At 46.3% G+C, this 25,258-nt stretch overlaps 1 protein-coding gene across 1 annotated transcript in view; it reads left to right on the forward strand.

Moving 5' to 3' along the window:
* HSPA4 (heat shock protein family A (Hsp70) member 4) overlaps positions 1 to 25,258 on the forward strand; it is a 2,799,623-nt gene that overhangs the window by 2,446,256 nt on the left and 328,109 nt on the right. The window contains 1 exon segment of the mRNA XM_044069267.1: positions 21,575 to 21,682. Coding sequence (XP_043925202.1) covers positions 21,575 to 21,682 — 108 coding nt within the window.

Below are 25,258 nucleotides of genomic sequence, written 5' to 3' on the forward strand. Positions count from 1 at the left end.
GGCACATCTGGCAGGGAAGTGCATTCAGGGCAAATGGAGCCCAAATCAAATGCACCTTCATATCAATCAAAAAGAAATGCTAGCTGTACAGAATGCACTGACAGCCTTCAAGGACTACCTTCATCCAGGACAATTAATGATAGACAGACAACACCACGGTTATGTGGTACATAAACAAGCAAGGGGGTACACACTCCTACCCCTTTGCAGACTAGCCATGGCATTGTGGAACACTGCCTTGGCCTATCCAGTACAACTACAAGCTCAATTCCTGCCAGGAAAGCTGAATACTCTGGCAGACGAACTAAGCAGAAATCTCATGGACCCACACGAATGGAAACTGGAACCACGGATTTTCAACATGTTGACACGCAAATGGGGGAGCCCAGACATGGATCTTTTTGCCTCACCCCAGAACTATCAGTTGGACAAATGTTGCACAAGAACTCCTCACAGAAAAGCCTGGAAAGTGGATGCTCTGTCCTTCAGCTGGAAAAACCTATCTGTCTGTGCCTTTCCCCCTCTGCCTCTGCTCACCAAAGTTCTACTAAAAGTCAAACAGGACAAACCAAAAATGATTTTGATTGCTCCAAACTGGCCTCTCCAACACTGGTACCCACTCCTGCACAATGTGTCACACTTTCCACCATGGCACCTGCCTCAGACACCTTACTTACTGTCTCAGCAGAACAACCACATTCTGCGCACTCAGCTCCAAACTTTGAATCTTGCAGCTTGGCTAATAACCTAAATTCACCCTTTGCATCCCTCAGCAAACCTGTGATGGATGTCGTTTTGGAGGCGAGAAGGCCTAGTACTAGGAAATCTTACACTGAGAAATGGAAAAGATTCTGTGCCTGGAATCAATCTCAAGGGATAAGTACAGCAGTGCCCAACATTCCTCAGATTTACAATATTTAACTGAAATGCTTCACAAGGGCCTGTCCTTTTCTTACATAAAAATCCATGCCTCAGCCATTTCAGCTCATTACAACACAGAACCTCCCCTCTTCTCTCATCCTCTGCCAAAGCAGTATCTCAGAGGAGCCAAAAACTTAAGACCACCCAGGAGAGCTCCAACCCCTACCTGGGACCTCAATTTTGTATTGGAAAAGCTCACTCTCCCTCCTTTTGAGCCAGCTGCTACTGCAGACTTAAAATTTCTCTTTTGGAAAACAGCTTTCCTTTTAGCAGTCACTTCAGCTAGAAGGATTTCCGAATTACAGGCTCTTATGGCAGTGGAGCCTTTCATCATTTTTCATGTGGACAGGGTATCTCTTAGGATCAATCCATCATTCATGCCTAAGGTGGTATCCAGTGTGCCTCTTAATCAGACCATTCATTTGCCAACTTTCTTTCCCAATCCACAAAAGAAGGGGGAGCGGATTCTGCACAGATTGGATGTACAGAGACAATTTAGATTTTACTTAAACAGGACAAAATCTCAAAGAAAATCAGAACAACTGCTGGTGGCATTTGTTGCAGGGGCAGAGGGAAAGGCTATTTCAAAGCAAACCATTTCCAAATGGTTAAGCCATTGTATTAGTTTATGCTATATGCACCATGGAAAAAATATCCCCCATGGGATCAGATCCCATTCCATCAGGGCTGCATCTACTTCTACAGCCTTTCTCAGAGGTGGTGATCTTCGTGTTTCACTGTTGCAGTCATTACATTTGGGTAATCTGCTGGCAGGTTGCCCTCACTAGGCCTGAATTCCAAAGTCTTGGGTCCTGCGTCGGTTGCTGTCTTCTCTTCCATGACGTCAGGTCGTCGGGTCGTCAGGGTATAAAACATGCAGTTGACGCCATTTTCTTTAGTCTTTCTTGCCGTGCGGTGCCCGAAGCAGAAGCATTTCGCAAGTGCCTGTCGGCCGACTACTGAAATATTCAAGTTTGAGTTTCAGAACCGAAGTCTTCGTTAAAGCTAAGTACCCCATTGGGGAAACTTTTTTTCTTGCTTTTTATCGATGTCAGAAAAAGTTAATCGTATTACTTGTGGGAAGCAAATACCTCATAAGGATTTCCATTTATACTTTATTCCTTGTCTAGGCCCTGATCACAACGTGCCTGGCTGTCGGTTTTGTGCTAGATTTAACAACCCCTGATACCCGCTACATTCGAGTCGCAGGCCTCTACTGACACCCATGTGGAGTCCGGCATGCTGCAAGATATTCAAGGTTTTGGACTGACTGACTGATGTATCACCCTCTGATGGGTCCGGAGCCGCTGAGCATGCACCAGCTTCTGAGGGTGTATTCAGACCTCAACATTTTTATATCAAACCAACAAAAGCTGCAAAACCTAAGGCAAAGACACCTAAAACTAAAAAAATAAAAATGCCTGAGCCATGTGCACAGGCCTCTATGCCTAAAAAACAGATGATCAAAATGGCTGAAGACCTTATTACCTTGATGAGGGGTTCCCATCCCCCTCCAGATAAGAGGCCTAGGCAAGACACTGACTATGAATCTTCAGATCAGGTTTCTATTTCTTCGGATTCCTCTTCTGATCAGGAATTATCTTTACCTCCCTATGAGGATTCTGATGATGAGTCTATTCCATCTGCATCTCCTCCTGAGGGATTATTCATTTGGAGAAACCTTGCATACTTTGAGGGAGCATTTTCATTGGGAGAGTAAAAACTTTTCAGAATCAAAAATGAGGTTCAGGGATTTCCTCCTACTCCCTCAGCACAAGATTTTAGCCATTCCCCCTGTGTTAGACATTGTGGATTATTTTTTTTTTTCGGAGTCAAGCCTGAACCCTGACTATTTACCACCAGCTCCCAATAAGCCTGACGGGTATCATAAATTTTTATTTAGAAACCCTGCTGCTGATCCTGAAACAATTTCACAGGATCCAAAGGGAGTTAAGACCTTAACAGCAAAATCCCTACCCCCTCCGACAGAGATTCAAGGGCACTGGACAGATGGGGAAAAAAGGTTTATACATCTGCAACCTTGGCAGTCAGGGCCTTAAACTGTCAATTTCATATGCTTAAGTACAGCAACATGTTATGGGATTGCTGAAACAGAAAATGATGTTGATTTCAGAATGTGCGGAAAATAAGGAATTGCAGGAATTATTGCATGCAGCTGAACAAGTTGGAAAGCATACGTTGCAATGTGGTTTTGATTCTTTAGAGGCCTCCTGCAGGGCCGCAGTTACTGGATCTGTGATTAGGAGGCATTCGTTAAAGGAACAAAATTTGCCTGATCATGTTAAAGCTAAATTGCTAGATGCACCTTTACAGCATGATTCTCTGTTTGGTATTAAGGCAGAAAAGGTTTTAAAGAAAATGGAAGACAAAGCTAAGTCTATGCCAGCTGTTAAAGATTTCTTACAAGTGCAGCCACCTAGATTCAGTAGACACTGGCCTACAAGAAATTGGCCCTTTCCTGTGTCAGAGCTCAAAATGGCAAATCCAGACGCCCTAAGGGTTACAGGTACCAGGCTTCAAGACTCATACAGGTCAAAGCAATGGGGCGCATCCACCTCCAAATCTAGAGGAGATAAAGCGCAAACTTACAGAAAGCAATCCCAATGACTTCCCTCTGCCTACATCAAACACTTATCTTTTGGCAGCACCCATAGGGGGAAAATTAGCACTTTTTGCTCAAAATTGACAGTTAATAACCCAGGACAAGTGGGTACTGAACATCGTATCACTGGGATACAGATTCCATTTCCACACTCTGCCAATGACAAATGGTTGGCCAGACCTGCCAAAAAAAACAATGGGCAGAGGCACAGAAACAGGTCACGTCCCTCATTGATATGGGGGCCCATTCATACAGTACCAGAACAGGAAAAAGGACAAGGTTTTTACTCAAGACTGTTCTTGGTACCCAGAAAGGACAAGGCCTGGCATCCAGTACTGGACTTAACGATTTTGAACCCATACCTGGACATTCCAAAATTCAAAATGCTCACTTTGCAACAGCTTCTGCCCATGCTGGGCAAGAATGCTTGGCTGGTGACTTTAGACTTAAGAGACATACCTGCTTGTCCCAATAAGACAGTCGTGCAGAAGATGCCTCAGATTCAAGGCTGGATTAATGCATTACCAATTCTCTGTACTGCCATTTGGCTTATCTACTGCACCCAGGATGGGCACCCCCTGCGCGAATACATATGCCAACCTTGTTCTCTCCTACTGGGAGAAAATCACTGTATTAGGGAGTGAAAGATGGATGCAACATATTAAAATGTATGTACGTTTTGTTGATGATATTTTTATTTTGTGGAGTGGGGATGGTAGCTTATTAGAGACTTTTGTCACATATCTACACTCCACAACCACATTTTTGAGGTTCACCATTAATAGTTCCTACACTGCATTGGATTTTTTAGATGCGTGTGTATTGCAGACGGGTGAGGGATTCTCTTCGCGCTTACATAAGAAGGATTGCTGGTAGAACACTCTGCTGTCTTTTGATAGCATGCACCCCCGTTTTACCTTTTCCTGTATTATACAGGGACAGGTCAGCAGGACATCTAGGATTAGCATGGCAGATACCCAATATGAAGAAGAAGTGATTAAACTTAAGGATTGTTTTCGAGAAAGGGGTTATGAAGATGGTCTTGTTAACAAGATAGTGGACAGCAGTAAGGGTCTTAGGCAGAATAGGTATAAACCTTGGCTTAGACGGGCTAAAGGTGAACAATATAGTTCTAATACTAATAGTATCACACAGGGTAATTTGAAGTTAATGTTGACTTATAGCAGCAACATCAGAGATGTCTGTGATATCATTCATAGGAATTGGAACATTCTGACTAGTGATACTAGTTTAAGGGATATAGTAGGTGGCAGCCCCAGTTTTGGGTATAGGAGGAACAAAAATTTGAAGGATCTGTTATGTAGGGAGAAGACGGTTTACCAGCAGGAGGTCTGTCAAGGAAACTGCAGGCACCATACCTTGTGGAATTTGCAAAGCATGCAGTTATATTAACAGGGATACATCATTTAGACATCCGGTGACTGGTAGAATTTTTGATTTGAAGGGGAGGGCCACTTGTAGAACCACTGATATAGTCTATCTGGTGGAGTGCATATTGTGCCCTTATTTTTACGTAGGAAAGACCAACAATATGCTCAAAGTGAGGGTTTTACAACATCTTTCTTCCATTAGGAATTGCGATTTACATAATGCCTTGTATAGGCACATAAAAGATAACCCTACACATAGTTTCAAGTTTAGGGCCATTGTCAGTATAAGATTAAATAATAGAGGATGGGGCATTAAACAGTTAACGGAGGTAGCTGAATCTAGATGGATTATAGAGTTAATGGCTCATAGGAGCCCAGGTTTGAATGATGTAATACCCATGAAGCCCGCCCTCAAGAACAGGCAGGTTTTTCACTAGTTTATCATTGGCTGATGCTTCTTTTAAATATTTTGGTAGAATGGTGTGTTTTATCTGATGAAGGGTTGTTACCCGAAAGCGCTCATTTTTGTATTTTCTGTGGTTTTAATAAATTGTTGGAGACATAGCAGTGTCCTGCCGCGTTTTTTGGACTTACTTGGGAGTTCTGTTCACACCTTTACAAAGCGTTACATTTGCCTCTTTACTCCAAGTCCAGAGCAGGCTTTGCCACTGCAGTGCTGCAGGGCCTTATAGCCGTACCTAATGCTGTTTAGCTCCAGCCTCCCAACCATAGCTTTGGGATTTTACCCAAATGTATTGACTGCAACAGTGAAACATGGATAACATAGTACAGTTGTGTATACTTACCATAAATGTAGATGTTAGTGTATTCACTGTTGCAGTCCAGGTTACCCTCCCGCCATACCCCTGTCATTCTGAAGTTTCTTTCCTTCAATATCTTCTACAACCTATGGGGTGTATTTGCTTGTAGATGAAGGTAAAGTTTATATTGATGCGTGTGTGTGTGTGTGTGTGTATATATATATATATATATATATATATATATATATATATATATATATATATAAAAAATGCTACATTATGGGGGGCAAGAAATACTAAAGAAAATGGAGTCGGCTGCATGTTTTATACCCCTGATGACCTGATGTCATGAAAGAGAAGACTGCAACCGACGCAGGACCCAAGACTTTGGAATTCAGTACTACTTAGGGCAACCTGCCAGCAGATTACCCAAATGTAATGACTGCAACAGTGAATACACTCGAACATCTACATTTATGGTAAGTGCACACAACTGTACTTTTAGGTAGGAGGTGTGTTTTTCCCAAACTCATGTTGGGGGATCTGTAACCATCAAGGAGTATAATAGGGGGCCACACCTATGGTTAGGCATGGAGTAGCTGAAGCGAGTTGTTACTGGTTCGGTCTAGTGATGTTCTTGTCCGTTATGAACAGACACACATCCTCGTATCCTGAGCTGAAGGGGATTGAAATGTATGAAAAGCATTATAGCCTTTGATAGCTGGGGGGGTGATCTCCATGGTTCTGAACAATGTTTACATGACTGCACATATGTCTGTATCTTCCAGGGTGACAATTGCTTCCAGGGACTGCAGTTTAAATAAAAAAAACTCTTAGCACTGAGCAGCAGTTACCCGTGTCATACGGTTACTTGTGGTTTAAAGACATAAGTGCAAGTGTGATCTGGAAGATCCTGGCTCCGGACAGCTCACTATCTTCTTGTTTAGCCTGGTAAGGGGGACATCCGTATGCTTTACAACGGAATCCCCAATAAATAGAATGGTTGCCTGTGTGGTCTGTTGCCTTGTGTGCTTGGAAGCAGGGCTACTATGATTTTAAGAGTTGTATTGTGTGAGGCACTGTCTTTTTTAGTGTGCCCAGGGCCACTGAGAGATGCTTTTAGGAATTCTTGGAGGTTTTGGTAGATACAGGAGTACCTCCACATATGTGGGTCTTTGTGTTTGTTAGTGTTGGTACTGTTTGTGGTGTAACACTGCATACCGGTCTGCATTTTGTGTCTCTACATGTGAGAGCTTTGCCTGTAATGACATTGTGTATTTACATCTCTCACCTACTGTGTTTTCTTTTCTAAAATTAAGTGGTTGTCAATGAACTTGAGGTAGTTACTACACTACCTCAGGATGCACATATCCCGTGCCAGAAACAGTGATGGTAGGAAAGCAACCTATTCATTATAACAGACCCTTAGTAGATGGTAAGGGAGAGTCACGTAAAGGTTTAAGTTACTGTTTATTACTGTTGGATGATGTGCAATGCTGCCATCTGCCAAACCAGCAACTCTTCGAGCAGCTATGATCAGTGGGTGACTGTGGAGAGTGTTTTCCGTAGAGGATTTTAAACTCAGAGCATTTCCGCTGGGAGTGCCAGGACTTGGCCACAGTCCAAAAAGAGACTGGGGGGGTGGCTTTTTAAACTTTCCTCAGCACAGACCTCTAGCAGTTCCCTGTTCTGGAAATTGTAGCTGTCTTCATGGAATCCAGTCTTACCCCTGATACTTTGCCACCAGTTCCTAGAAAGCCTGACAGGTACTACAGAGTACCTGACTCTCTCAAATTTCTGTTTAAAAATCCCACTGCTGATCTGGAGAGCATTTCCCAGGGACCTAAAGGTATTAAGGCTACTACAGCCAAAAACCCTACCCCTTCGGGCAGAGATTCTAGGGCTTTAGACAGATGGGGGAAGAAGGTATACACTTCTGCAACTCTTGCCATCAAGGCTTTAAATTGTCAGATGTTAAGTTGTCTATCTCGCCTTCATTCTTGCTGGATGGGTTCGGAGCCGACCTCGGCTCCGACTCGGCCACTCTAAAGCTCGAGAGTTGGTTCCACCGGCTCGAGGCTCCCCTTATATCCCACAATGCTAGGCGAGAGTTACCTCAGATCTCGTTTGCCGCTACAGCTTCGAGGTTGGTTTTTCTACCGGTTCCTGGTAAGTTTTAGCTTTTTCTATAAAAGTTACTCTTTTACCTTTTTTAGTTTAATTATTCTTAAATTAGTGTAGTTCATTGAACTTTATCCCCGAACCTAATTTTTCCCGTTTCTTGTTAAAAGAACTTTTAGTTCTTCCCTTGGGCCTTAGGCCTTCCCTTCCCTAGGGAGTGTTTGTGTAGTGTACTACTGTTTATTGTACTTATTTTTTAGTATTTTTTACTAAAGTTTGTTTTTCTGACAGGGTATAACTGGTGTGTTTGAGTGTGTGTTTGTGTTCACCAGTTAGGCTATGTCTAAAGAAGCAAAGGTCTCCGGATTCAAGAAGTGTGATGCGTGCTGTCAGAAAATGTCTCTGACAGACGCTCACACTTCTTGTGTCTATTGTCTGGGGCCTTTGCACCTGCAGGACTCCTGTGCTGTCTGCCATGGCTTCAGCCCCAGGGTCCTGCAGGAAAGAAAAAACAAGCTCATATTGAGAGGCTCGTTGAAGCCTGAGGATTCCCTGTCTGTCTCAACAGGGAAGCCCTCCAAGGCATCGAGGTCTTGGCTCCGCTTCTGAGCCGAGACCTCAGGTTGTTCAACCTTTGCCTTTATCGGCTCCGGCTGGAGCCGATAAGACTCAGTCCACAGTTTCTGTGGCTTCCTCGGCTCCGGCCGGGGCCGGGGGTATCGGGGTACCCGTGTCGGCTCCGGCAAGATCTTGAGCCGACAACCAGAAAGAGGTCTAGGTCACCTTCTCTTGGCTCCGTTCATTCGGCTCCAGGATCTCCCCTGCTGTCTGAACGGAGCCAAAGGTCTCATTCCTCTAGGTCATCGAGGTTGTCCGATCATGACCTTCAGAGGGTGGTGAGTCGACTACTCAAGTCTGAGGCACTAGCCCAGATGCTTCAGAGCCCGACTCATCAGTCGGTGCCTGTCCCGTCCATCAACTCCTTCCTCCTTCGACTCTCTTGAGCTCGAGCCGGGTCGTGTCGGAACCGAGACTGTGGTCACCTCGAGCCGAGACAATTGTCTTCGGCTCCGCGGCTCCGTTTTCTTCCATGGAGGAATCTCGGCGGACTTCCCTCGTCGGCTCCGAGGGGGTGAGTGGCATCGGACCCTTGTCCGACCCCCCTCTCCCTCTCGGTGCTTCGGCGCTGGTGAGTTCGGCTCCGACATCGCCTCGGAGCCATCACTGTCGGTGCCGAGGGGGTCCTTAGCTCGGAGCGGGACCTCTGGCTCTGCCTGACAGGGGTGCTTCGAGGTCACGCGGAGTGTGTTAGAGCCTGGCTCTAGTCAACAGTCGGCTCCGCCAGCCCCTCCCTCTATGCTGCCTCAGGGTAAGTCGACTCACTCCCTCATCCCGGACCGCAGAGAGCCAGCTCCTCAGGAGCTCCCTTTGGGATTTCATCCTCTTCGAGGCCTCTCCTGATTTGGCAGAAGAGCCCCTCGGAAGAGGAAGTGCAAGAGGAAGCACATTGACTCACCTGAGTCTATCACGCCGGACACAGATCTGGATGATTCTGAGGGTTCCCCCGTTCCCCTTCTGAAGATGTCTCATTTGCAGACATTCTGGAGATCTTTAAACAGAGGGGAAATTGGCCAGCCCTCAACCCTTCGGAGGACGAATCTGTGTATCTTGAGGCGTTTGGCTCTCGTCCTTCCACCTCCTGGGTGTCCCCCTTCACCCCCTCATGCAGGTGGTTGCTAAAAAGGCATGGACGGCTCCTGATTCAGTGGACCCCACTCCCAGGAGACCTTCCAAATTCATCACAGCTCCATCAGACAAGGAATTTTTATCAAAAGGAGTCTCTGTGGATGCTATGGTGGTAGCTGCCGCCACAAAGAAGGAACTGGCTGATCCTTCAGTGCCTGTCCATCCACCTAACAAGGAATCTAGGTCCATGGATAGGTACGGAAGCGGATGTTCTCCTCAGCGACATTTACTATGCGTTAAGCTGAATTACCTGTGCCATTTCACTCGTCTTCAAAGGGACTTGATCAAAGAAGCGAGTGAAATGCTGAAGGACCCTACAGCTGCGGGTTTCAAGAGAAAATGAACACGCAGCTGGCTATCCTTAATTCTATTTCCAACTCCTCCATGCGCCTCCTCTTATGCGGCCGATGGAGCGAGCAGAGCCGCAGGAACAGGGTAGCCTTACGTGGCACGCCTGGATGCGGCTATGCAATTTTGGAACCTTTCAAGACGTCTTTCACGAACTCCCTTTTGATGGATCATCTCTTTGGTCCACAAGTGAAAGAAACCCTGACTAGGTGCGAGACTGATGGCAAGACCCTTTCTGCCGTCGGAGTCCGTTTTCCACTCCTTCTAGGCCTTACCCCAAAGGCCAGAAGGGGGAAAGATGTGGTTCCGTAAACAATCTCAAGGGACTTCGCCTGACGACAGAGTCTGTTCCCGCCAGAGGCAGAGGGGGAACAACAATGGTAGACGCCGCCCTAGAGGCAGAGGGGTCCGCAGAACCAGGGCAATCGAGAAGCCCTCCGATAAGCCCTTTCAGCATCCCTGAGGTGTTGCCCGACTGCCCATCTTCGGAGGCAGTCGGGAAGATTGTCACTGTACCCAGAAGCCTGGCTATCCTTGACACAAGACAAATGGGTACAGTCCATCATTTCGAAGGTTATTCTATTCCCTTTCTTCGCTTTTCCAAGTCAGTCAAAAATCCCTTCCAGATGTTCCACCGCTCAAAGGGATATAGCAGCTTTGGAAATTTCAAAACTGCTTGCAAAAGAGCTATTCAGCCAGTGCCAGCAGACCAACTAGGATCCGGAATCTACTCAAGGTTCTTTTAGTTCCAAAGAAAACAGGGACTGGAGACCAATTTTGGATCTCAGTATCTTGAACAGATCGGTCAAGAAAACCAGATTTCGGATGGTCACGCTGCAATCCATTCTTCCCCTATTGGGAAAAGGTAACTGCATGTGCTCTATAGACCTTCAGGACGCGTACTATCACATAAAATGAACAGACGCTCCAGAAGATTCCTCCGCTTCAGGCTGGGAACCAGTCATTTTCAATTCAGGGCCCTGCCCTTTGGTCTCACCACTGCCCCGGTGTTTACCAAATGCATGGCAGTGGTAGCTTCTCACCTGAGACGACAAGGATTCCAGGTGTTTCCATATTTGGACGACTGGCTCCTCACAGCTCCCACCAAGCAGTGCTTCTGATGGCCAGAGATTACACTTTTCGTCTGTCAAAAACTGGGTATCTCAATAAATTGCGAAAAGTCTGTTTTGTCGCCTTGTCGTACTATTACCTACATAGGCAAAATTAGATACTGTAAACATGTCTGCAACACTAACGAACCAAAGGATATCAGACATTCAAAATTGGTATCACTACTTCTCAACAACAACAGAGCCAAAGCCAGGTTAGTTCCAAAGGTGTTGGGAATCATGGCAGCGGCCATACCCTCCTTCCATTGGCCAGATACCACATGCGGATCCTTCAGTGGATGCTCTTTTCTCAATGGTCATACCAGGAACTTCCAATGTCTCACACCATTATGATCACGCGTGCAAAAGCATCTCATGTGGTGGATGTCTTCCCCAGCTCCTGTTGGGAGACCATTTGTTCCACCTCCTCCGGTTGCTACTCTGACAACGGATGCCTCCCTGATCGGGTGGGGGGCATTATCAGGGCAGGACAGTCCAGGGCACATGGCAACCAAACGAATGCCACTTGCACATAAATGTTCTGGAGATGAGAGCAGTGCTTTTAGCGTTGCAAGCCCTTCAACACTCTCTTCCCTTGGGAACGATTGCAATCCAGACAGACAATATGTCTGTAGTGTGGTACATCAACAAACAAGGCGGAACCAGATCATACCCCCTGTGTCGAGAAGCACTCAGACTGTGGCAATGGGCGATTTCTTCTCAGCGTTTTCTGATAGCAACGCACATCCCGGAAGTCCAATCACATTGCGGACAAGTTGAGCAGAGCTATTCTCATGCCTCACGAGTGGTCTCTGAAAGACTCTGTAGTGAGAGAGATTTTTCTCAAGTGGTCAGCCTTGCTGCGATCTTTTTGCTACTCCCCAAAACAGCAAGTGCAGAGAATACTTCACTCTATTCCCTTTACCAGGCCAACCCAGCAGGTTCGCGCTAGTCCAAGTTTGGCCCCGGGACTTCTGTATGCATTTCCTCCTTTCCCACTGATCTCTCAAGTAATACAGAAAGCTATCGCTCAGAAGGCCTCATTGATCCTCATTGCTCCTTACGGGCCTCGACAAGTGTGGTTCCCCTTTCTGCATCGATTTCTTTTGGAGCGACCGTGGAACCTGGACCTAGTTCCAGATCTTTTGATCCATCAGTCGGGTCAGTTTCATCGCTCCCTCCCCTCTCTGAACCTCACTGCTTGGTTCCTCCACTTCCAACCGTAGCCAGGCTTCCTCAATTATCTCACTCTGTTAGAGATATTTTGATAGCTTCCCATAAATCTTCCACTCGAAAGATTTATTTGAGTAAGTGGAAACGATTTTCATATTGGGCACAAGGAAAGGACATAGATCCTTTCACCGCTTCCATCCAACTAGTCCTCGATTTTCTTGCTGAACTCTTCCATGCAGGTTCATCTCCATCTACTCTTAAGGTTCAATTGGCAGCTATTTCTAATTTCCATGTGGGTATTTCTGAATCCGCCCTAATGTCCCACAAACTCTGCAAAGCCTTTTTGAAAGGAGTTTTTCTTCTCAGACCTCCTGTAAGAAATCCTCCTTCTCCTTGGGACCTAAATTTAGTTCTTGCTTCTTTGATTCTTTCCCCTTTCGAACCTGCAGCTTCATGTTCCTTAAAGTTATTATCATGGAAAACTCTCTTTCTGGTGGCTATCACATCAGCTAGAAGAATTTCAGAACTTCAAGCACTCAGTTGTCGTTCTCCTTACCTTGTGTTCCATAAGGACAGAGTTTCCTTACGAACTAACCCGTCCTTTTTGCCTAAGGTGGTTTCAACATCAAATCTAAACCAATGCATTGACCTCCCTGTCTTTTTCCCGGAGTATTCAAATAGGTCTGAACAAAAATTACACTGTCTGGATGTTCATCGTCAACTAAGGTACTACTTGGACAGGACGAAACAATTCAGAAAATCTGATCAGCTGTTTGTCTCCTATGCGGAAAGCAGAAAGGGATTTTCAGTTTCAAAGGTATCTTTATCCAGATGGCTAACATCTCTGATTACCCTTGTTTATGAGATTAGACACAAAAAACTGCCTAATAAGCCTAAAGCCCATTCCACCAGAGCTTTGGCTACTTCTCTAGCCTTCCAAGACAGACTGCCTATTGACACCATTTGTGCAGCGGCTACTTGGGCTACTCCTCACACTTTTATTTCCCATTATAAGTTGGATTTAGCTTCTAGGCATAGAGCTACTTTTGGTTCCACTGTTCTCAGGAGTCTGTTCCGTTAGGCCACCCGGGACAAGGTGCTAGGGGCCGGTCCCATCCAGCAAGAATGAAGGCGAGATAGACAACTTAACATATAGAAGTTATGTTCTTACCATAACGTTCCATGTTAGTTGTCTTCTTCTCGCCTTCTTCTTGCCCCACCCTCCTTCCCCCTGGCCTGAACAGACCTAGAGGAGTTGTGATCGTGACCTCTCTTTCTACCACCTCTTTCTTAGCTATATGCTATTATGCATATTTCTTGTTTCAGGATGTAGGCCACCCTTCTTCTTCCTGTTGTTAGAGGTGGATTCTGTTTTTCACAGTTATACTGTTTCTGTTATAAGCTGGGGTTAGCTTACAAACGAGATCTGAGGTAACTCTCGCCTAGCATTGTGGGATATAAGGGGAGCCTCGAGCCGGTGGAACCAACTCTCGAGCTTTAGAGTGGCGAGTCGGGCGAGGTCGGCTCCGAACCCATCCAGCAAGAAGAAGGCGAGAAGAAGACAACTAACATGGAACGTTATGGTAAGAACATAACTTCTATTTTTACATGTTGAAGTACCAGCAGCGTATTATGGAACTAATTAAACAAAAAATGATGTTGATTCCTGATTGTGCAGAACATAAAGATTTACAAGAGTTAATGCATTCTGCAAACCAAGTTGGAAAACATACTTTGCAGTGTGGTTTTGATGCCTTAAAAGCATCTTTCAGGGCTGCTGTCACTGGGTCTGTTCTTTGAAGGCACGCTTGGCTGAAGGGACAAATCTTGCCAGATCATGTCAAAGCAAAATTACTAGATGTTCCATTAAACGAAGAATGTTTGTTTGGCACTAAAGCAAAAGATGTTCTTAAAAAGATGGAGGAAAAAGCTAAATCTATGCAAACGGCTTGTCTGCATTATCTTTTTATGCTTTCGTGTTGCTTGTGGGGAGTTGTGGTCCATGGGAGGGGGCAGGGTCGCTCTCTGTTATAAACAGGTAAACACAGGCAAGGAGGTAGAAAAACAATCACCCAATGGAAGTAGTCAGCTGCAGGACCCCCCACCCCTGGGGTACCTTTATGTTCCACGCTGGCCCTATCCTTAGAGCAGAGATGATCCAAGAAGTTAGTAATCCTGGGAATGGATTGGCGTACAAGGGACTAGAGTAAGCCAGACGGAAAGACGCAGGAGAACTCAAAAGATGAATGGGACAGAATGTGAAGATCGCTACAGGCAGAAGTTGTGTTAGGAGCTTATCATAAATGTGGAGTTTTGTGTAGCTTAATTGTTGCAATCCCAGTACCCTCCCTCCTTCCCCTTTTCTGTACTTTCTGTTGCCCTAAAGGTTGGGGTGGCTCCCTAGTTCCCATTTGATGCCTTCCCTCTCTCTACAGGCTTCCATTTCCTCCTTTGTCTGATACCTTGAAAGAGGAATTAGGGTCCTGCAGAGTGGATCTGGAGCACTTGGAACTGTACCTTCTGGTCCACTAAGGACTCTTGCCCTGAGGTCTTTTCCCTGGCTGTTATGGGGGAAAGATCTGGCTGCATCTTTTGTCACTGCCATACTTGGTGGGAAGTCAACAGGTGATGCCTCATAAAATCGGGTAAGTCATGGGCTTACCATGCAAAATGTTCCAGCTAGGAGGACTACTCCACTGAATCTACTCTGAATGTCCACATTTATGTTAAGTTCCAAACATAGCTGTTTATTTTTTTGTTACATTAGTATTTCATTAAAATGCTGCAAAGTATTTATCATTTAAATGTTAAGTTGTCAATCTCGCCTTCATTCTTGCTGGATGGGTTCGGAGCCGATCCTCGGCTCCGACTCGGCACTTGCTTTAGCTTGAGAACTCCTTTTACCAGCTCGAGGCAACCCTATATCCCATGATGCAAGGCGGAACTACCTCAGATCTCGTTTGCCGCTTAGCGAAAGAGGTCTCCTTTGCCAGCTGAGGTAAGTGATTTTCTTGGTAAAATCAGAAAAGCTTAGTTAGGGTTTTATTTTCCCCTTTTATTCATAGTATAGTCTGTAGTGAATTACAGCCCACCCTATTCCCTTGTTTTCAAACTTTTATAACCTTTTTTAACCTTTAGTCTAAAGTTTTTAGTTAGGCCTACAACCCCATTGGTTATTCCCTTCCTGTGTGTTGTGTGTAGGGGTTTAATTTGTGTGTTTGTTGGGGTTTGTGTGTGTTACTTCCTCCTAGGATATGTCTAGGGAAGGCAAGGTCTCAGGCTTCAAGAAGTGTGACTCGTGCTGTCAGAAAATGTCTCTGACAGACGGTCACACTTCTTGTGTTTATTGCCTGGGGCCTTTGCACCTGCAGGACTCCTGTGCTTTGTGTCACTCTTTAGCCAGAGAGTCCTGCAGGAAAGGAGGAATAAGCTTATCCTCCGTGGCTTACTTAAGCCAGAAGGTTCTCCCTCTAAAGCAGGGTCTGGGAAACCTTCTAAGCCACCGAAGGCTCAGGCTTCAGTATCCAAGCCTCCTCCGGTGGCTCCGCTCCGTCGGAGCCGAGATCGCTCTGGCTGGAACCGATGTATCTACCATAAAGTAGTAGGTTGCACCGGCTGGTTCCGATACCTTGTCTACTGTGGCCTTGTCGGCTCGGCTGGAGCTGACACCTTATCCAGCATCGGAGCCGAAACCTTCGGCTCCATCTGGAGTTCAGGGACTTCGCCCGGCTTCGTCCCGAAGAGATCTCGGTCCCCGCCGTTACTGAGTATCCACTCAGCTCCGGGTCTCCTCTTTGTCGGAGCGGAGCCATCGGAGCCGATCTTCGAGATCTTCCAGGCTGTCTGACCACGACTTAGAGAGGGTGGTAAGCAGGCTGTTGAAGTCTCAGGCACTAGCCCAAATGCTCCATAGCCCGTCTCAACAGACTTTGGCTATAGCCTCACCCTTGAACTTCCTCCTCCGACTCCACACCAGAGTTCGGAGCCGGAGCTTCGGGACAGCGACTGTTTCGATGCGGAGCCGATACATCCTTCGGCTCCGTCGCCCTCGGCCCGATCTCCTCCTTGAGGCCTTCCTTGGAGGGATCCGGTCGTCTGGTTTCCATTGTCGGGTCTGAGGGGGCTAGTGGCATCGGGCCTTTGTCCGACCCGCCTCCCTCTCGGGGCTTCGGCTTTGGTAAGCTCGGCGCCGACATCGGCCTCGGAGCCTTCTCTCTCATTGGAGCCGGGAATTCCTGTTTCTTCGGAGTGGGGATATTCCGGCCTCCCGGGGAGGGGAGCCTTTGAGGTGATGAGGAGTGTCCTGGCCTCTGAGCCTGGTCAACGGTCCATCCCTCTAGCTCCTCCCTCATCAGTGCCTGCAGACGCCTCTTGCCAGCCTCTTGCTCTCAGGCCCAGGGATCCATCGCCCCAGGTTTCCCCACTGGGAATTTCCTCCTCTTCCGAGGTTTCTCCTGATCCTGCAGGGGAACCCCCTTGGAAGAGGACGTGTAAGAGGAAACACACAGACTCCCCTGAGTCTACTACATCTGATACCGACTTAGATGAGTCGGAGGGTTCCCCACGGTCTCCCTCTGAGGATGTCTCCTTTTCAGACATCCTTGAGCTACTCAAACAGAGGGGGAATTGGCCCTCCATTGACCCCTCCGAGGATGAGTCGGTATACCTGGAGGCTTTTGGATCCCGACCCTCCACCTCCTGGGTGTCTCCGCCTTTCGACCCACTTATGCAGGTAGTGGCTCGAAGGCGTGGCTCCAGATTCTGTGGAACCTGTCCCCAGAAGACCATCCAAATTCATCACGGCCCCTTCGGACAAACAGTTCCTTTCCAAGGGTGTCTCTGTGGATGCTATGGTGGTGGCGGCCACTAAGAAGGAACTGGCGGATCCTTCAGTACCTGTCCCTCCTCCTAACAAGGATTCTAGGACCATGGACAGGTATGGAAAGCGGATGTTTTCTTCAGCGACCTTTGCTATGCATTCGCTGAATTATCTTTGTCACTTCACCAGGCTTCAACGAGATATTCTCAAGGAACTGGGTGAAGTAGTCCAGGATCCTTCTGCTGCTGGGGCTCAAGAAAAGATTGCCTCGCAGCTTGCAATCCTGAATTCCATATCTAACTCCTCCATGCGGCTCATATCTTATGCGGCCGATGGAGCGAGCAGGGCCGCAGGCACAGGAGTTGCTCTTAGACGCCAAGCCTGGATGTGGCTTTGTAATTTTGGACCCCTTTAAGGCCCTTCACTAATACCCCTTTGATGGTTCGGCTTTGTTCGGACCTCAGGTGAAGGATACCTTGACCAGGTGTGAGCAGGACGGTAAAACTCTTTCTGCCGTTGGAGTCCATTTTCCACTCCTTCTAGACCATATCCCAAGGGTCAGAAGGGGGAAGATGTGGTTCCGTAAAGCCCAAGGAGCTACACGGACGACGTGGTCAGTTTACCCCCAGAGGCAGAGGGGTAACAATAAAGTCGCCCTAGAGGCAGGGGGGGTCCTCAGAACCAGGGCAACAGGGAGTCTCTTCCTGAGAAGCCCTTTCAGCATCCCTGAGGTGTTGCCCGACTGTCCACCCTTGGAGGCAGTCGGGGGAAGGATTTCACTGTACCCAGTAGCCTGGCAATCCCTATCACAAGAGATGTGGGTACAGTCGATTATATCCGAGGGTTACAAAATCCACTTCGAAGGTTTCCACCTCTACAATCCCTTCCAGACATCTCACCCGGTCAAAGGGATTTGGCAGAACAGGAGGTTTCAAAGCTCCTAGAAAAAAGAGCCGTCCAGACGGTGCCGGCAGACCAGGTAGGATCCGGCGTCTACTCGAGATTCTTTTTGGTCCCCAAAAGGACGGGAGATTGGAGACCAATATCAGACCTGAGCAATCTAAACAGATTTGTCAAGAAGGCAAGATTCCGGATGGTCACGCTTCAGTCCATTCTGCCATTTCTGGGCAAGGACAACTGGATGTGCTCTATAGACCTTCAGGATGCGTACTATCACATAAAGATTCACAGACGCTCCAGAAGGTTTCTCTGCTTTCAGCTAGGGACCAGTCATTACCAATTCAGAGCACTGCCCTTTGGCCTCACTTCAGCCCCCAGAGTGTTTACCAAATGCATGGCAGTGGTCACAGCTCATCTGAGACGTCAAGGATTCCAGGTGTTTCCCTACTTGGACGACTGGCTCCTCTTCGCCACCACCAAGTGTCAGCTTCTTCAGTCCAGAGACTACACTCTACAGCTTTGCAGGAGTTTGGGAATTTCAGTAAATTTCGAAAAATCTTCTCTGCTGCCTTGCCAATCTATCACCTTTATAGGCGCAGAATTAAACACCGTCAAAATGTTAGCCAGACTAACAGATCAAAGAATTCTGGACATCCAAAAATTGCTCGCTTCTATTGCAAAGCAACAAGATCAAAACCAGATTTATACTGAAGGTTCTAGGTCTTATGGCTGCGGCCATTGTTCTACCACTGGCTCGCTTCCACATGCGTCTTCTGCAGTGGATGCTATTCACGCAGTGGTCGTACCACAGTCTCCCGATGAGGCACGAAATCTTAGTCACACAGTCGTGCAGAGCTCATCTGAACTGGTGGATATCTTCCCCTCTTCTTCATCAGGGCCGACCCTTTATTCCCCCTCCTCCAGTTGCCACAGTCACTACGGATGCCTCTCTGATCGGGTGGGGGGGCATTATCAGGGCAGGATGGTCCACGGGACGTGGCAACCCATAGAATACCATCTGCACATAAATGTCCTGGAGATGAGAGCAGTGCTTTTAACGTTGCAAGCCCTCAAAGACTTTCTTCCCACGGGGACTATTGCAGTACAAACGGACAACATGTCCGTGGTCTGGTACATCAACAAACAGGGCGGAACCAGGTCCTATCCGTTATGTCGAGAAGCTCTCAGACTTTGGCAATGGGCGAGCGGTTTCTGATAGCAACGCACATCCCCGGCAGGTCCAACCTATTGGCGGACAGGCTGAGCAGATCTATTCTGATGCCTCACGAGTGGTCTCTCAATCAATCTTTTGTGGATCAGATATTTCTGAAGTGGGGCACTCCTTGTTGCGATCTTTTTGCTACTCCTCAAAACAACAAGTGCCCCGATTTTTTCACTCTTTCCCCTTCCAGGCCAACCCCTGAGAGACTCTCTAACCCAGGATTGGCCCCGGGGACTTCTGTACGCTTTTCCTCCCTTTCCCTTGATTCCACAAGTCATTCAGAAAGCCACCGTTTTGAGAGCCAAGTTGATCCTCATTGCCCCATATTGGCCTCGACAAATTTGGTTTCCGTCTCTGCATAGTCACCTTCTGGTGCAGCCCTGGCATCTGGACCCAGTTCCGGATCTCTTGATCCACCAGTCGGGTCAGCAACACCGGGCCATTCATTCTCTCAACCTCACTGCTTGGTTGCTCCACTTCCTTCCCTAGCCAGGCTACCGATGATTTCTGACTCAGTCAGAGACATTTTAGTGTCTTCTTTGAAGTCGTCCACTAGGACTGTTTATGCTAGCAAGTGGCGACGTTTTTCTATTTGGGCAAATTCCAGAAATATTGATCCCTTTACTGCTCCTGTACATTCTGTTTTAGATTTCCTGGCGGAGGTTTTTCATTCAGGATCCTCGTCATCTACAGTCAAAGTACAACTGGCTGCTATTTCCAAGTATCATGTTGGCTTGCATGACAATAACATTATGTCTCATAGATTATGCAAGGCCTTTCTGAGAGGAGTTTTCTCCTAAAACCACCTATAAAGCATCCTCCTCCGCAATGGGATCTAAACTTAATGTTGGCATCCTTGATACTACCTCCCTTCGAACCGTCTGCTTCATGTTCTTTGAAGTTATTGACCTGGAAAACTATATTTTTACTGGCTGTCACTTCTGCAAGAAGGGTTTCCGAGATTCAAGCTCTCTGCATTCGTTCCCCTTATTTGGTTTTTCATAAGGACAGGGTATCATTAAGAACTAACCCTTCCTTTCTCCCCAAAGTCGTGTCTCAAACCAATATTAACCAATCTATAGATCTACCAGTCTTTTTCCCAAACTATTCCGACAGAGCTGAACAGAAACTGCATTTTTTGGATGTCCGTCAGCTCAGGTACTATTTGCATAGAACTAAACAATTCAGAAAATCGGACCAATTATTTGTCTCCTATGCAGAGAACAGGATAGGTCTTCCAGTTTCTAAAGTGACCTTATCCAGATGGTTGACTTCCACCATTTCTTATGTGTACTCTCTCAGAGGCAAACAGCTATCTTCTAAGCCAAAAGCACACTCAACCAGGAGTCTATCCACTTCTGCAGCTTTTCAGGATAGACTACCCATTGATACCATTTGTGCAGCAGCTACTTGGGCCACGCCTCATACCTTTGTCTCTCATTACAAGTTGGACTTGGCCTCCAGAGATAGGGCCAGTTTTGGTTCCACAGTTCTCAAGAGTCTGTTCCATTGAGCCACCCGGGATACAGGTGCTAGGGACGCGGTCCCATCCAGCAAGAATGAAGGCGAGATTGACAACTTAACATTTAGAAGTTATGTACCTACCATAACGTTCCATGTTAGTTGTCTTCTCTCGCCTTCTTTCTTGCGTCCCTCCCTCCTTCCCCCTGGCCTGGACAGATCTTGAACAGTTCCTATTAGGTTGTTTGCCTTCATATGAGGACTTCTATTAGGAACTTATGTTCCTAATTATATTAGGATAGTCTTTAGCAGGGTAGGTTAGCTACCAAACGAGATCTGAGGTAGTTCCGCCTTGCATCATGGGATATAGGGTTGCCTCGAGCTGGTAAAAGGAGTTCTCAAGCTAAAGCAAGTGCCGAGTCGGAGCCGAGGATCGGCTCCGAACCCATCCAGCAAGAAAGAAGGCGAGAGAAGACAACTAACATGGAACGTTATGGTAGGTACATAACTTCTAATTTTTAAGTACTGAATTTGAATATTTTTGCAAGCATTTCATTTTAGTGACCATTGTAAACTGTTATTTTTGTGAGTAGTGTAAGGCTAGTTGATAGTGCAACTATTTTTTTGTTACTAGTTTGGCTTTAAGTCTTTTGCAAATTTTGCTTGAACATCTAAGTATTAAGTGCTAATATGTTTTGTGTCCTGCCTTAACTATAACCAGGTCACATCTGGTCATGTTTTTTACTAATGGGATTTGTTGAAAAAAAATTAAGAATCACTGCCTCTGCCTAATGTGGCTTGGAATTGTTTGTGGCACTGCTGAAAACTGATCTTGTATAACTGATGCATAGCATCAATAAAGAACTGTGAATGGTGCATACTTCTGTGCCTGTTTTAAGTAGATGTAGTTCATGAGGAGTACACAGTAATCAGTAGTTTTATGACTATCTTTGTGTGTTAAAAAAATATTTCACCTTAGGACCGAAACAGTTATGTACTAAAGCTAGAAGACACGGAGATATGGCTGTACGAAGAGGGAGAAGATCAGTCCAAACAAGTTTACATTGATAAACTGGCCGAACTTAAGGTAATTTATTTTATTTAATTTTTTACATGTGTGTATTTTTCAAATCATAAGTATCCAAAAGGTGCAGCATGAGGATTCCCCTTGATCAGTCCTTGCTTTGGATGTTCTTCGTGTTTCACTGTTGTAGTCATTACACTTGGGTTATCCTGCTAGCAGGCTACCCTCAGTCGGCATGAATTCCAAAGTCTAGGTCCTGCGTCGGTTGCTCTGTCGCCTCTTCCCTGATGTCAGTGCACCATGGGTATAAAAGCTGCAGCCAACGCCATTTGCTTCAGTCTTTCTTGTCGCGCGGTGCCTGAAGCATAAGCAGTTTGCAAGTGCCGGTCGGCAAACTCCTGAGATTTTCGTGTTCGAATTTCAGATCCGAAGTCTTCATTAAAAGCTAAGTACCCAGTTGGGGAAACTTTTATCTTGCTCCAGACCGATGTCAGAAAAAGTTAATTGTATTTCTTGTGGGAAGCAAATACCTCATAAGGACTTTCATTCGTACTGTATTCCTTGCCTAGGCCCTGACCACGACGTTGCTAGTTGTCGGTTTTGTGGTAGATTTAACCAACGCACTATTAAGCGTCAGTACGATTTTGCATTACACTATTTTGGCAGAAGATTTAATTATACAATGTCGTCGGATAGCCATCCGACTACTGGAATTCTCAAGAAACGCAAAGAAAAAGACAGGCATCCGAGGTCCAAAACCGACTAGGCTTCTTCTAAGCCAGTCGCCGGTTCTCAGTGAGGCGCCTTCACAGCCCCTGACGCCCGCTACGTTAGACCCGCAGGCCTCTACAGACTCCCACGTGGAGTTGACTAGGCTGCTTGGAAGATCTAGGTATTGGGCCTTCGGAGACTATTTCCTCAGATGGGTCTGGAGCCGCTGAGCAGGCATCGGCTTCTGAGGGTGTTTTCAGACCTACTCAATTGTACATTAAAACGACTTCAGCTCTAAAGGCAAAGACTAAAGCACCTTTAAAGACAAAGAAAGAAGTACAACAGCCTCATGGACAGGTCTCCATGCCTAAAAAACAGATGCTCAAAATGGCTGAAGACTTAATTACTTTGATCAGGGGTTACCATCCCCCTCCTGATAAAAGGCCTAGGCAAGAGACAGAATATGAATCTTCAGATCAGGTTTCCATTTCGTCGGATTCCTCTTCTGATCAGGAATACTCTGTTCCTCCCTATGAGAATTCTGATGCTGTAGAATCTATCCCTTCAGCCTGTCCTCCTGAGGATTATTCTTTTGGGGAAACTTTGCGTACCATGAGGGAGCATTTCTACTGGGAGAGTCAAGATTTTTCAGAATCTAAGAAAAGTCTCTGAGACTTCCTTTTACTACCACAACACAGGCCCCCTAGCTGTTCCACCTGTGTTAGACATTGTAGATGATGTATTTTCAGAGTCCAGTCTGACCCCTGGCTCCTTACCTCTAGCTCCTGTTAAGCCAGACAGGTACTATAGCGTTCCTGACTCTCATAAATTCCTTTTCAAAAACCCTGCTGCTGACCCAGAAACTATCTCTCAGGGTCCCAAAGGGGTCAAGGCTTCCACTGCAAAAAAAACCCTACCCCCTCTGACAGGGATTCTAGGGCATTGGACAGATGGGGAAAAAAGATTTACACTTCTGCTACCTTGGCTATAAGGGCTTTAAATTGTCAGTTTCATATGCTCAAATATCAGCAATATATCATCTCACTGCTTAAACAGAAAATGTTGATAAATTCTGAATGTGCAGAAAACAAAGAAATGCAGGATTTATTGCATGCAGCTGAACAAGTTGGAAAGCATACTTTGCAATGTGGTTTTGATTCTTTGGAGGCCTCCTGCAAGGGTCACTGTTATGGGTTCTGTCATCAGGAGGCATGCTTGGTTAAAGGAACAAAATCTGCCTGATCATGTCAAAGCAAAATTATTAGATGCTCCATTACAGCATGATACCTTGTTTGGTTTTAAAGCAGAAGAGGTGTTAAAGAAAATGGAGGACAAATCTAAATCTATGCAAACGTTTAAAGATTTCTTACAGGTACAGCCTCCAAGATTTAGCAGACACTGACCTACAAAGAATTGGTCCTTTCCAGTGTCAGACAGACCTCAAAGGGGCAGATCTCGGCTCCAAGGTTCGTACAGGTCTAAACAATGGGGTGCTTCTACCTCCAAAAATGAAGACAAATCACAGCCATACAGGAAACAGTCCCAATGACTTCCCCCTGCCTGCACCAAGCACTTACCTTCTGGCAGCACCTTTAGGGGGAAACTAGCACTTTTTTCAGACAATTGGCACATTATAACACAGGACAAATGGGTCATAAACATAAGTGTCACAAGGCTACAAATTTCACTTCCGTACCCTGCCAAGGGCAAACTGTTGGCCAGACCTGCCAAAACATCAATGGGCAGAGGCACAAAAGCAAGTCTCATCCCTCATGGACATAAGGGCCATTCCGCAAGTACCAGAGCAAGAGCAGGGATGAGGATTTTATTCGACTGTTCTTGGTACCAAGAAAGGACAAGACCTGGAGACCAGTACAGGACCTATCTATTCTAAACACATATCTGGATATACCAAAATTCAAAATGTTGACTCTACAGCAACTTCCGCCCATGCTGGGCAAGAAGGCTTCGCTTGTGACTTTAGACCTAAAAGAGGCATACCTACATGTCCCAGTCAGACAAACATGCAGAAGATACCTCAGATTCAAAGCTGGCTCAATGCACTACCAATTCTCTGCACTGCCCTTTGGATTATCTACTGCGCCCATGGTCTTCACAAAGTGCCTGGCACCAGTAATTGCATTCTGCAGACAGAGGAATACAAATATATCCTTACTTGGATGACTGCCTCATTCAAGCAGAGAACAAGGACATTCTACTACAGCATCTGGCGTTTGTAAAGAGATTTCTAACAGGCCTAGGGTACACAGTCAACGAAAAGAAATCAAAACTAGTACCCTCTCAAGAGGTAATATTCCTGGGTGCAAGCTTAAATACATCTACCCAGATGGCTTATCTCATACCAGACAAACAAAGGCAACTAACTACCTATTTCAACCTGTTGGCAACAAAAGGCCCAGTTATCTGCAAGAAAAATTCTGCAGGGTTTTGGGCTTCATGGCATCCTGCAGTCTACTAATTCCATATGCGAGCCTGCATATGTGAAAACTTCAATGGTACCTAAAAAGTGTTTGGACTCAACATTGCCACAGCCTGGAAACAATAATTACCCGCATTCCCTGCCTGCAACAGGAGTTTCGATGGTGGGCGAAGGCTTGTCACCAGAACAAGAGACAGCCATTCACCTTACCCCCAGCCAGGCAGACGTTAACAACGGATGCATCAGATTGTGCCTGGGGGACCCACATGGCAGGAAGATGTATTCAAGGCAAATGGTCCGCAAACCAAATGCATCTACATATCAGTTGAAAAGAGGTGCTACCTGTTCAGAATGCCCTGACAGCCTTCAAGGGCCTACTTCATCCAGGACAACTACTGATAGACAACACCACGGTCATGTAGTGTATAAACAAGCAGGGCGGCACTCATTTTTACCCCCTTTGCAGACTAGCCATGACTTTGTGGGAC

This window comes from Protopterus annectens, chromosome 4.part0, assembly GCF_019279795.1.
Source record: "Protopterus annectens isolate FY-2018-M chromosome 4.part0, PAN1.0, whole genome shotgun sequence".
Taxonomy (NCBI): domain Eukaryota; kingdom Metazoa; phylum Chordata; order Ceratodontiformes; family Protopteridae; genus Protopterus; species Protopterus annectens.